We start from the raw sequence: 13,106 nt of genomic DNA, 5'->3' as shown, positions 1-13,106 counted from the left end.
TGCTAAACACTGCAAAGAAAGTAAGTTCAACCAGTTGCAATATGACGCAGATGAAATTCTGACTTTAGTAAAGGCAAAATCCAGCTACCCTGACTTTCCTATCATAGAGGATTTGTTTGATGCAGATAATCTTAGACACACAGGTATTTTTCTCAACTTTCGCTGCCTGCAAAAATGTACATAAATAAGATTGAGTTCTGTGAGCCATTTCCAAGTACCTGGAATGGAGGTCTCCATTTCCCTGCAGTGCTGAGGTTACCAGAGGAGCAGCAGCAAACCTTTGCAGAGCAGAGCTCTTGCTCAGTTCCCGTACGTGAAGACTGCACTGCTGAAGTACTCCTGGGAGAGTTGTGGGCCTGAGTTGCCTGGGGCTTCTGCCTCTGTGTTGGCCAGGGTCTAGCCCTGCTGGCCTCCATTCCTGTGAAACAGCTTGTGACGGCATGTGTCCAGATTTTCACTGGCTCCCTACAGTTTGCCCCAAGAAGGACAGTCGATGTCTCCCAAGACTGAGGAGCTCAACAAGTTACTCACAGTGGAAAAGGAAAAGAGGAGTCTGGAAAAACACATTACTGCCTTATGAACACGGCTTCCTACAGGCACAGCAAAAGAAGAGCACTCAGCACTCCATGCCTTTCTGACAAGAGCAAATCAGTAGTGAAATATGAAATGTTTGTGACTTTTTGGGGGGGGCAGCATATCTATTCTATTCTATTTAATTCACTTGTTCACCCAACAGTTAGGCTTTGTGCCCCAAATACTTGAGCACTGGCTACGTACAGGCATACAAGGGTATTAAAGGTGGCTCTTTTCAGACGTCACAGTGTGGCAGGGACACAAACCCATAAAAATAATAATAGCAAATACTTATGTAGTACTTACTACGGGCCAGACATTGTTCTGAGTGCTTTATATGCATTCATTTATTTAATTATCATAATAGCCCCCAAAAGTAGATGCTATTATCATCCCTGATCTATAGATGATGAAACTTAGGCACAAAGAGGTTAAGAGATGTGCCCAAGGTCACATAGCTAGTAAATGGTGGAGCTCGGGTTCTAACCCAAATAATGTGACTCCAGATGTGTTACCACTACTCTCTGTTGGCTGTTGTAAACAAACACAGTAGAATGAAGTGATTGCTATTAGCATAGCTTATAGTAGATGGCATGAGGAAGGAATGCATGAAAGAGACAGCTGTCTATCATTTATAAAATGTAACTTAAAAAATAAAGCTGTTAAATAGGAAAGAGCCTCAAATCTCCCTTGGTGTCACTCATTCTCCTATGTGACCACTCTGTGAGGACATTTCTCCTCTTGATTCCTTGAATTTCTCAGTCTACAAAATACACTCGTTTACTTCTGTTCTGTTCTGTTCTCTAGAGAAACAAAGAAGTTGGAAGAAACAGATTTGCACACTGTCAGTGTGGAAAGGAGAAGAGAGCATCAGATTTCTTTGACAGAGGTGGAGGCAGGCTTCCTTCCCGTTGTGCACATCAACGCATGGTGGGCGAGGCAAGAGCGAGTGGGCTGCTGCTTGTTTGGGGTTACCTACAGATGAAGCAATGACCAGCTTTGCCTTGCTTAGTAGCTGCTGGAAAGGAGGGTCAGGGCCTCCTTTGAGGGTCACTGGAGTTGAGTGATTGGGGCTGCTACCTTGCAACCCCTGTGAAACTGAGATAGAAGCTTTTGGCTTAAGGGCAGTAGTTGGAAAGAGGAACCAGTGCCTTGGAGCTGTGCTGCTTTCTGAATAAGGACTAAAACAGGTCCACCCTGACCACCCTCCCAACTTTTGGTGAGACTCTGCTGTTTGTAAGGCCTATACAGGTACCGACCACTGAGGATGCAGAAAAGAAAAGAATCAGCTTTCTGATTCTCACAGTGATAGCGTTCACATTCTTTTGATAAGAAAACATTTAAATAATGCGTGTGTATCTATGTGCAACTGGGTTGTGTTATTTTATCTTGCTAGATGCAGTGAACTCTGATCTAGTCTGTTCTGTTCTTTTTCAGTAAAACATGCTGTTCAAAACCATTGGACTGATATCTTGATCCACTAATGTGCAGTGAATCAAGTTGTGCAGTTAGGAAAACACTAGTCTGAAGAAAAACAGTCTGGAGAAAGGTACCTAATATGTATAGATACAAAACAGTATATGACTGCAGCTACAAAAGTATGAACAAAATGTATAGAGCCCTGAAGAAGCCACGTGAGGCCTGGACAATGTTCTCCTGTGTTCCTTCCATCACCTGCTGTGAGGGCACACACTCTACACCCCACGGGAGTAACTGCTGGCTCTGTTACCCAGCGCATCTCTCACCAGCCTCTCAATCTGCCCTCATCCCCGTACAGTCTATAGACCCTGTTTCTGGGTGTCCCTGTGTCAGCACCATCACGAAACCATCTTTGAGTTCAGAGATAGGGAAGGGATGGATGAGCAGCTCAGCTAGAGCCTTTCAGGCTCTAGAATTCTCCCATTTCTACATCAGCACCCTGAGCACGGGAAGGATTCCACATTGATAACTTTATTCAGCAGAATTTGCCTTTTCGTGTCTTTCTGGCTCAGCACTGGTGGGTCTTGAGTGAGAAGGGGAGGAGGGAGCAGATTCCAGAAGAACAAAGCAGGGCAGCAAGTGACAAGAAAGAAATGAGCAATAACTGTTGGTAGCTAATACACAATGAAGATGCAATGTGTAGAGGCAACTCAACTCCAATGCACACACTTATTCTCCTGGGGAGTGCTGCCAATGAGTCCCAGGGCCAAGTCCCAGAGATGCAGATGAGGTAGCAGCAGATGACCCTCGAGGGAGCTCATTCACACTGGCTGTCTCGATGACCAGCCCAGGCATAGATTTTATTCATGAGCTGGATAGATGCTGAAAAGGGAGAGCAGTTGTGCTAATGAGTAACCACGAAGGAAACCAGAATGAATGACATATGAGTACATGAATACTTAACTTCCAAGAAAATGCCTGGCAGCCTCCTGGAGCCAAGAAATGTGGTTAAGAGCTAGGCTTTGGAATACGAGTGACCTTGGGACAAATTCTGGTGTCACTATTTCCTGGGTGCTCTTAGGAAAATGCCTGAGAACAGGGGAGAGTAAGACCCCCTCTCAGCCTTCTGGAGGTTCACATCTACTGCGTAACCTTTCTGGGCCTCAGTTTCCTCACTGGTAAACAGGGATAATGATAGGACCTACATTCTAAGGCTGTCATGAGGATCAATATCAGAATGAATGGTAAGAGCCTGGCTGAACCATGGTACACACTGATCACAGGTTCTCTGTATAACTTGGGAGAGTAAGAGGTGATGGAAAACAACACGAAGGAGGCTGGTGAACGGTTATAGCCATGTTAGACTCCATCTGCATCTTGCATCCTCCTCTGGAGGGCCTTCAAGCAGAGTGGTAGACATCTTCTCTTGATGGCTTCACTTCTATCTCAAAGACGTAGCTCTTTGGGAAATTACAGTCAGTGTCTCAAAGCCCTCCTGGGTGTTCCTCTTTAAGTTCATTCCAATTTTGTTCAGACCCTAACACATACACCAGAGGTAACTCTTTGCTGTACCATGTGGAGTGGTAGGAGGGTTCAGCCACGGAGAAGGCCCATTTAGAAAACAAACAAAATGACTCTCCTTTGGGGGCTGGAGTGGAGAGGGCTTTGTTGCCAGCCCACCAGGACTCTCCCCACCCCCTATAGACAGATGAGATGCCCTGGCAACTGAGAGCTGGGGCCTCACAGCTAAAGGCTGAGGAATGGATCCTGACAGCTGCTGGGGGGAACTGGGGGAACACAAATTCCTTTTTCTTAAATCCATTACTTGGAAACCTCCCTCTGAGATCAGTCTTAAGCTGGCGGAGCATTTCGTCATGAGCCCTAACACTGGGGGTTTGAAATGGAGAGAAACACAATAGCCCAGTGCTGGCCCAGGACGGTTCTAAACATCTTCCTAGGTGGAGCCTGCTTGAGGACAGTGGAGCAGGAAGCGATGTAGAAAACACTCTGCAGTGTTTGAAAGGGTCATTAAAAAATAAACTCCAAAATAAACATGATCAACAACAACAAGAACAACAAGTGACACTCTTGTTTCATGAAACAGTGACAGAAAATGCAGGTGGATACTCCTTACACAACACAACTATGTTCTATAATCTATTCTATATTCTCCTCAGGAAGGATTGTAAAGTCCATTAGTGTATTAAAGGCACTGTGATGTTGGACTACAAAGAAACAACCAAATTTGTTGTTTAAGCCAGTGTTTCTGGAACATATTTGATCAAAGATCCCTTTGGCTAATAAACAGTTATTTTTGTGGAACATCTGTGGACAAAGAGCAGAGTTAGGGCCTCCTGTCACCTACACTGCAACTCTCCGAGTGCAGGTGGGGTGGAGCCTTCATTTGTACCCTTGGTCAGACCCCCCTCTACAGGGTCTGACTGTACCACAGACACAGCAGCCTGTCTGGGAGAGGGCACATGGGAATTGGGCCATCCTCAGACCTTACTAACCAGGCTCTGAAAGTCCAGACTTGTTATTTTAGTCTCTCTTCAGGGTAAAGCCACGCCTGTGAATGAAGGAAGAGAATGCTCAAGTGGAAAAGGTTGGAAACTGTGTCTACTCTGGGAGTTTCTATACCAACTAGCCACCATGAAGGGCTACTCAGGATAGGGAGACACTGACCAATTCTGGGCCTACTTATACCAACTCAGAAGTCCCTAAACACTTTGAAGAAGCTGACTGCACTGCTTTATTAAAAAATATAGAAGGAAAATGCACCAACGAGGCGCTGCAACAGAAGTTGCTGAAAATTGGGAAGAGCAGGAAGGAGACCTGCAGGTCCGCTCCAGCAGGTTCACTGCTTGGTTTAGAGTCTGATTGTCTGGCATCTGTCCTCTGGCTTTTGGAGTGGAACAGTTTTCCTGGAATATGCATTTATTGAACTCTGAAAGGCCAGATCTCTTAGGTAGATTAATTCATGATTTCAAAGATGCTTTGATGCTGGCAAAACATTCTGTTACTTCCAAGAGTTATTACAAGTGAAATCCTGGCATGGACTGAGAGGTCAGCCTGTAATCTTATTGAAATCTTTTTAGATTTAGAAACTCTACAGTAGGTTAAAAATAGATCACATTTGTGTACTTTTTCCTCCTTTCATCCCCACTTCAAGGGCTGGTCAGTCATTTTGACCCACCCCAGATATGAGCCAGAAAAATTCTGGCACTTGTCACCTAGGAGTCTGCCAGTCCAAAAGTCATTTCCAAGTGGGTTTTGACGTGATGCTAGCCATAGGACTGAGCAGAGCCACTCATCATCCTATATAATCAGTTCTAGAATTAAGAGCAAAGGGCTGTCACTAAGACCGGTGTGTGCTTTGTGGATTCATTTTAAGTGAAAACATAGACTGCAAGGAGGAGAGTTTCAATAGTGCTGTCCCAGAGAGCTTGTGTCCTCCACCTTAGACCACACGTGCTGACCAGAAAAGACCATAGTGCTCAGGTCAGAAGAAGCAGTATGAGGCTAGCAGGTCAGGCTGCTTGTAATCAAAAGATAAAGATTGCCCTTGATTTTAGAAGAGCCAAAATACCAAATGTTATCTGTGTGGTGCTGGCTAGGGTTAACAGGGTGCCAGCATTTTCATGCCCAGCAAAGAGAACATTTCTATATTCAGGATTACATCTTCATGGTTACTTTACCTTCATGAACATGCTAAATCCAGTTTTAAGGAGATCAGTGAGACCTGAAGACATGTGTTCAATATCAATGGAATCTGGCCTCTCGGGATGAAATATTTCCTCCACAACTTGCTTCAACAATGGCTTATAAGATGCCTGGAAAGACAAAATACTGTGAGTAAAGGGATTGTTTGGTTTGTCTGGAGAGAGTACAGCTTTATCTGTAATGAAGAAAGCAAAGCAAGTTTATTTTGATACTCAGCAATAGCTATGATGTGTGTGTGTGTGTGTGTGTGTGTGTGTGTGTGTGTGTATCAGAGAAAAGACAATATGACAACATTGGGTTTTAAAATAAACTTTCACCCAATGCTTTAGCATGCTTTTCTGCTTCTCATGTTCCCTTCTACAAGCAAATACATCTTACCAGAGCTACAATCATACTATGACTAATTTTTCTATTTAAAGTGACAATTTTATGCGTGAAGTATACTGAGAAACAAAGTACTGTCATTTGATACAGACATGAAGATGGTCTCCAGTTTTTCCTGAATATTCTTAGAATTATGCTGTCTTCTGCTAGGAACTCCAATGTTACTTACAATGTGCTGTCAATAACCAAGCTTAAAGCAATCCCTCTTCCTTCCACAGAGCTCAACTCCCAAGTATGACCTGGCCAGGAAAAGAAGCTAAGATGACATAAAGGAATCTGACAAAGGTCAGAAAGCAGACTACATGGTATCATAAGAATTTCAATAGAATTAGGGAGATGTTAGTTTGCAACAACTTCTACAGTTTGATAAGTGCTGCTAAATGCCTTCCTTTTCTGTGACCTGAATAACCCATCCATGTTTAGGTTATATTGGGAGCCAGCTGCCTTATTGACCCGGCACTTTCTGAGCTGTTTTTCTCCACCTCTTTCCTTAGCTCTTGTTACCAAGTTCTTCCTGTTTTCTTTTCCCACTTGGTGCACCACCTTCCTCCCAATCCTCCAGTCAGATATGGCACGAAGTCTGGGGCGTGAAGGGCAAAGGAGGAAGGAATATCTTCTCTCAATGCACTCTCTGATCTATTATAGCTTCAGTAAAGCCAGTTTCTAACAAGGCACAGTTGAGGCATATCCTGTATTAAACTCTCTCTTTGATTGGACAAATATGTGACTTGTCTGTAGCAACTGTCTAGAATACTTAGTGTACTGACCTCATTCCTGGCTTCATATTGCTTTTCTTCCAGTCATTTTTTTTACTCAAATTTTCCCTTTCCAATTTTCTTATTTAAAATAGCTTAGAAATAAAGCAAGGTATAAACCATCAAAATCATAACCATTCAGCAGGAATATAGCCGGCATCTTTCCCAGGGATAAGATGCAGGGAAAACTAGCATCTTCTCACTTGGGGATACCAACTCTTTTATGTTTATTAGTCAAACAAAGCATTGTTTGTCCAGAGATCTCATGGTTAAATGATCATGAAGGGCAAGGCAATGAACAGAAACACTGGTCAGACAGGAATATTTTGAAAACTATGGATCCACCTTGCTCATAAAGAAATTGCAACTAAAGCTATGCCAAGATGGATTTTTTTTTTTAATCAGACTATCAAAACTCCAAAAGTTTGAAAATACACTCTTTTGATGAGGCCATGGGGTCACAGGCCCTCTAACACATTGCTGGTGGGAGGGTTAATTGTTACAATCAATGCAGAGAGCAAGTCGATAATACCTATTAATATCACAGATGCATTTGACATAGCAATCCCACTCCTAGTCATTTATTCTTTGCATATGCTCTTGTATGCAAATGAGATCCAAAAAGGCTGTTTATTGTTTGTAGTACCAAGATTAGAAGTCACCCAAGCGCCATCAGTAGGGAGCTGTTTAATAAATGGGGTGCATCCACAGGGAGAAATGCCATGAAAGAGAAGAGGAAAGCTCTGTGCTTGTGAGGCAGAAACAAGGCACAGAATAGTGTGTGAATGAAAAAAGCAAGGTGAGGAACACGGTGTATGATGGGCTAGAATCTGTGTAAAAAGTGGCAGGGGGAATATGGAAGTTTATGTTTGCTGAAATATGCAAAAATAAACTCTGGTGTGAAACATAGTAACTATCAGCAGCAACGATTATGGGGTGGCACACCAAGCAAGGGAGAAAGGTGAGAGGAAGACTTTGTATTGTTCATTTATTTATTTATTTATTTATTTACAGCACAGTTTAAAACACCACTACAGACAGCAAGAATGATCTCATTTTAATTGTTAAAAATTAATAAATTCTTTATGCATGAAAAAGAGATTGAGGTAAAGCACACCAAAATGTTATTTAGGGTTATCTCTAGGTTCAGGAAGTAGGAGACATTTATTTTATTTTTCCAAATTTTCCAAAATTAAGAGGTCCACTTCCAGAATCATAAGAAAATTTAATAAATATTATTTTAAATGTAAAAAAAGGGCCATGGAGTGGCCTCTGAATCCTGCAAATACTCTTCCCTGAGTAAATTGTTTTGAATCCTCTTCTGTTACCTTAGCCTTTCTGGACATTGACTCTCTTAAACTTTCATCTCTTTAAAGCTTCTCCACAAGAAGTTGTTTGGCCAATAATCTGATACCTTATCAGCACTATCATCAAATAATAATTGATCTCTTCCTTGGTAATAGACTTCAATCTTTAGCCATGCACATTACCAGCTGGCTAAAAGACTACATTCTCCAGCCTTCCTTACAGCTGAGTATAGCCATGCAATTAAGGTCTGGGCAAATAGGGTAATGTGAGAATTTCAAAAGTCTCCTTTTTAAAATGGAAGGATATGCTTTTCTCCTTTCCTCTGCTCTGCTGGCTAGAATGTAGAAGTGAAGCCTGGAGCTCCAGCAGCCATCTTGGAAGACAGGGCATTCGTTAGAGATGGTGAAGCAAAGAGCTAGAGAAAACTTGGTAAGGGATGATTTATGGAGTCACTATCACCATAACATGGACAGGCTAAATTAGTGCCTACTTTACATGTCACCATAAAACCTTGTATGTTTAAGCCACTATTTTTCAGATCTCTGTTACTTGTAACTGAATGGAATTCTGATAGAAAGCATGAAGGGAATATAAAGATATAAAAGGACATTTCCTCCTTCCAGAAGCTTACAGTTATTTATTAATCTATTAAAACTCATTATATAAAATAACTTTAAGCAGAATCACAGAGAAATACACATAGGCTTTCATATTTAAGAGAGAAGAAAATATACCCCTGATATGGTTTGGCTGTGTCCCTACCCAAATCTCATTTTGAATTATAGCTCCCATAATCCCCACATGTAGCAGGAGGGACCTGGTGGGAGGTGGTTTAGTCATGGGGGGCAGTTACACTTATGCTGTTCTCATGATAGTGGGAGAGTTCTTATCAGATCCAATGGTTTTACAAGGGGCTTTTCCCCCTTTTGCTCAGCACTTCTCCTTGATGCTGCTGTGAAGAAGAGCATGTTTGCTTCCCCTTCTGCCATGATTGTAAGTTTCCTGAGGCCTCCCCAGCCCTGTGGAACTGTGAGTCAATTAAACCTCTTTTCTTTATAAATTACCCAGTCTTGGGAATGTCTTTATTAGCAGCATGAGAACGGACTAATGCAACCCCTTAACCTACAAAAAAATAAAAAAGATTGTTATTCTCCATAAGATGCACTGTACAAAAAGGAAGAGTAGTGATTCTGGAAAACAGATCATACACAGCACAAAGGTGGCTCTGTAATTAAGCAAAAACACTATACTCTGTACCTCCTCTGTCCAAGGCACAGTGTACCTGGGGTGATAGGATTTGTTCTCAGGGGTTCTGTGACCCCAGTGTAGACTGGGAGACAGGGGAAGGCAGGAGTTATGGAGGGATTGGGGAAAGTAGGGACACTAGGATCACTCTCTCTCTTTCCCTTGCTCCACTTTTGACTAAATTTTGGGGAATGAAACATCCAGGAGAAAAATGCCCGCTGAGCTGGGTTCTCCTTGGGGGTAGTGAGCAGAGATTCAGAAGTGCTGTTTTCTTAACCTCTTCATTCTTAAGACTTTGTGATTGCTCTGTGCTACATTGGGAATGTTGAAAATCTTTTCTTTTTTATTTTTTAAGGTATGTAGGTGAACATTTATTTAGCAGAAGAAAGGAAACTATGATTTAAAATACAGAAAAGTAACAGCAAACACATCACATAATCCAGAAAAAGAACATAAATGCTTTTATTAATTAATTGCCTGACCTACCTCTTTGATATTCATTTCTTACATTTTTTGGTTGCATTCTCTCTCATCATCTTTTCATATAACAATAATTTTGAAATAACATTTTCTATGAAAATGTGGTCGTTATTAAGCTATTGTCTCTCAACTCCAAACCCTCTCTTCTAGACTCAGTTCTGTGATGCTGGGCTGAGATTCTGAAAACCACTTTTGTGCTTTGTCAGCTGGGTCTGTTAGACTCTGCCGATAGGAGGCACTAGAGGGAGACCGGAACGCAGGAAGAACAAGCAGGAACTTGCTTCTCCTGTTTATTTGCAATTCCTGCCACCATTACCCTGGCAATGGCCTCTCACCACTTGAAGCTACCCCTCCTCTAGACTTTTAAGTCATAGGATTTCATAAATTACCTTTCTTTTTTTTTTTTTCAAGCTAAAAGTGGCATTTTATTTAGTAAACAATCGGATTGTTTATATACAATCAGTATTGTTTGTAATACTGATTGTATATGCTATAATATACTATTATAGCATAATGCTATAATAGTAACAGAAGCTGATTAAGTCTACAAACAAAACAAAACACAACAAATCTTGACCACTGACAAAAACAGGTACAGATATTAACAGAAAAGATGAGATAATGAACATTGTAAAAATTTATTCTAAAATGTATTTATTCCATTAAAACAATGCCGTAGAGGATGAGAGGGACACTCTGGTTTAATATTTTACCTAAAAGCATTAAGATTTTAAAAAAATACATAAATGGGAAAAAAGGAGAGGGGCAAGAATCAGGGGCTAGAAAGGCAGAAAAAAATTACCTATCTTGTTGCAGCTTTTTAGAACTTTTTTCTTTACCTATTTTTAATTGTAACCAAAAGCATAGTAAATGATGTAAATATTAATTTATAGAGAAGTTGATAGGTTTTCCTACTTGAATGGGAATATGCGGGGAAAAAACCCTCTAAATTTTCTACTGAAAGAACTAAGTACAGAACAACTGGATAACATTGTGTATTCAGAGAGCACAATTTGGTAAAGACTTTCTCAGGCACGAAACAGTACTTGTGTCTTCTTAACGAAAAAAATTTCCAGTTAAGTTTTTAATGAGGAGAACCTTTGGTTTCTGTCTCTCAGCCACTTAGTTTGGACCATTTTGTGCCCTAAATCATGTCACTGAAATCTGGTTAGAATGAACTGCTTGGCAATGATTTCTTAGATGGGAACCCTCTGACTTCCACGAAATCTTCTACTCAGCCAGGAATGAATCACTTCTCAGCACAGGACCCTGTAGAAGGTGGTGATAATGGAGACAGATGTGGTTTCTCTGGTGCCGTACTCAAAGATTCTCTCATGTGCTAGGAAGGGCCAGAGGAGAGATTAGCCATATAGTTTGTCTCCATATTAAGAGGGTAAACCATAGAAATTTAGTTTTTCTGATCAAACACTCTCTGCCAGTTCACCTTTTTGGGAGATTGGGAGAGGAATGAAAAACTCAGAAAAATTTGTTCTTTCCTTTTCTTGCTGGTCATTGATTTATTGCTTATATCACATCCAGTGTGGGCTGGCAGTAGGAGATCTGTGCCCTGCCCAATCATTCAGAGACCCAGGTTCCTGCTACACCAGGAGTCCCCAACCCCAGGCCATGGACCGCTACTGGTTCGTGGCCTGTTAGGAACCGGGCCACACAGCAGGAGGAATGGGTGTGGGTGAATGAGCGGAGCTTCATCAGTATTTACAGCTGCTTCCCGTCACTTAAATTACCACCTGAGTTCTGCCTCCTGTCATGTCAGTGATGGCACTAGATTCTCCTAGGAGCACAAACCCTATTGTGAACTGCACATGTGAGGGTTCTAGGTTGCATGCTCCTTATGAAAATCTAACGTCTGATGGCCTGTCACTGTCTCTGACTCCCATCACCCATAGACAGGACTGTCTAGTTTCAGTAAAACAAGCTAACCTCTCCCACTGATTCTATATTATGGTGAGTTATATAATTATTTCATTATATATCACAATGTAATAACAGAAATAAAGTGCACAATAAAAGCAATGTGCTTGAATCATCCTGAAACCACAACCCCCCACCCTGCACCGCCTGGTGCCTTCCACGAAACAGGTCCCTGGTGACAGAAAGGTTGGGCACCACTGTGCTACACCATTTCTTAGAGCATTCGAATCCTACACTGAAGACTTTGCCTCTTATCAGCAGATGATGAATGAGAGAGAGAGTATGAAGGATTTCCAGAGATTTTATGGGTCCAGTCCTAAAGTGATATGTATCACTTCCACCACAGTTCATTGGGAACCTGGATTCTACAATTCTACAAGGGAACCTGGAAAAAGTAGTCTATTTGCCCCAGAAGAAAAGGCAATGGAGTTTTGGGAATACACAGCATGGTCTCTGCCATAGACACCCTGTTAAGTTTTGATTGGAACATTAGTGTAAATATTTCTTTAACAACTGGCAAGCTGCAGGTTGTAGGTAATAGATTATTAAACCCTTTTCCCTTCTACATAAGAATTTAACCTTTGGTTAACTTTTTCTCTCTGTTTCCCTGGAAACCTGATAAAGGAAGAATGTCGAACTATGTAGCCAGGCAAGATTGCTTATGACAAAAATGACCCCTGGTTGGTAAATTGCATTAAACTGGAAGAACTATAAATATTTGATAGAAAGCCAGAGCTTTAGGCTTCTCTGAGTATAATGACTCTTGAATAATAATTGGACATGTCCCTTAGAAGAGTGCTGGAAGCTGTGTCTGTGGAGTTCTTACAGAGAAATTAGCTCCTACAGGATATGAGGATTTTAAGTCAGGGGACTTGTGTATTCATCCCCTGTGAATCTAGCTCTCTCACTCCTGAGCTGTCACCTTGAAACCAGCCCAAGTAACTCCTCAGTAGCTGTGTGGACTGCTTCAAGCTTCATGGATGGTCACAAGGACGACTCCAAGGAAGAATGCCTGAAGCTCCCCTGATGGGGAGCTACGTTCCCGTCTTGGGCACACTTGTGTCAAGTGGGAGCCATGACTACAGAGCTGACTTGTTAGATACAAACATATAGTGCCTTGGGCCCACATTCCTTTTGAGGGCCCATGAAAATGCATTTTTTTTTTTTAATCAGAAGAAAAAATACTTTAAGGTGAAAGTGATGTTTTCATATGTAATATTAATGCATTTATTTTTACACCAATGCAATTGTACCATATACTTTTTACTATTTTTTTATTTTTACAAA

At 41.5% G+C, this 13,106-nt stretch overlaps 1 protein-coding gene across 5 annotated transcripts in view; it reads right to left on the bottom strand.

Annotated features, from left to right (window-relative positions):
- SCFD2 (sec1 family domain containing 2) overlaps positions 1-13,106 on the bottom strand; it is a 510,081-nt gene that overhangs the window by 22,966 nt on the left and 474,009 nt on the right. For 4 of the 5 annotated variants that reach the window (XM_045392615.2, XM_065545208.1, XM_005555295.4 and 1 more), the window contains one exon: positions 5,691-5,825. In XM_045392615.2, coding sequence (XP_045248550.2) covers positions 5,691-5,825 — 135 coding nt within the window. Of the gene's footprint in view, positions 1-2,750; positions 2,875-5,690; positions 5,826-13,106 lie in introns of those variants that run through there. The other variant, XM_045392616.3, reaches the window with a different exon arrangement.

Source organism: Macaca fascicularis, chromosome 5, assembly GCF_037993035.2.
Source record: "Macaca fascicularis isolate 582-1 chromosome 5, T2T-MFA8v1.1".
Taxonomy (NCBI): Eukaryota; Metazoa; Chordata; class Mammalia; order Primates; family Cercopithecidae; genus Macaca; species Macaca fascicularis.
Note: the sequence above shows the minus strand (reverse complement) of the source record. Positions and strands in the feature narration are given on the sequence as shown.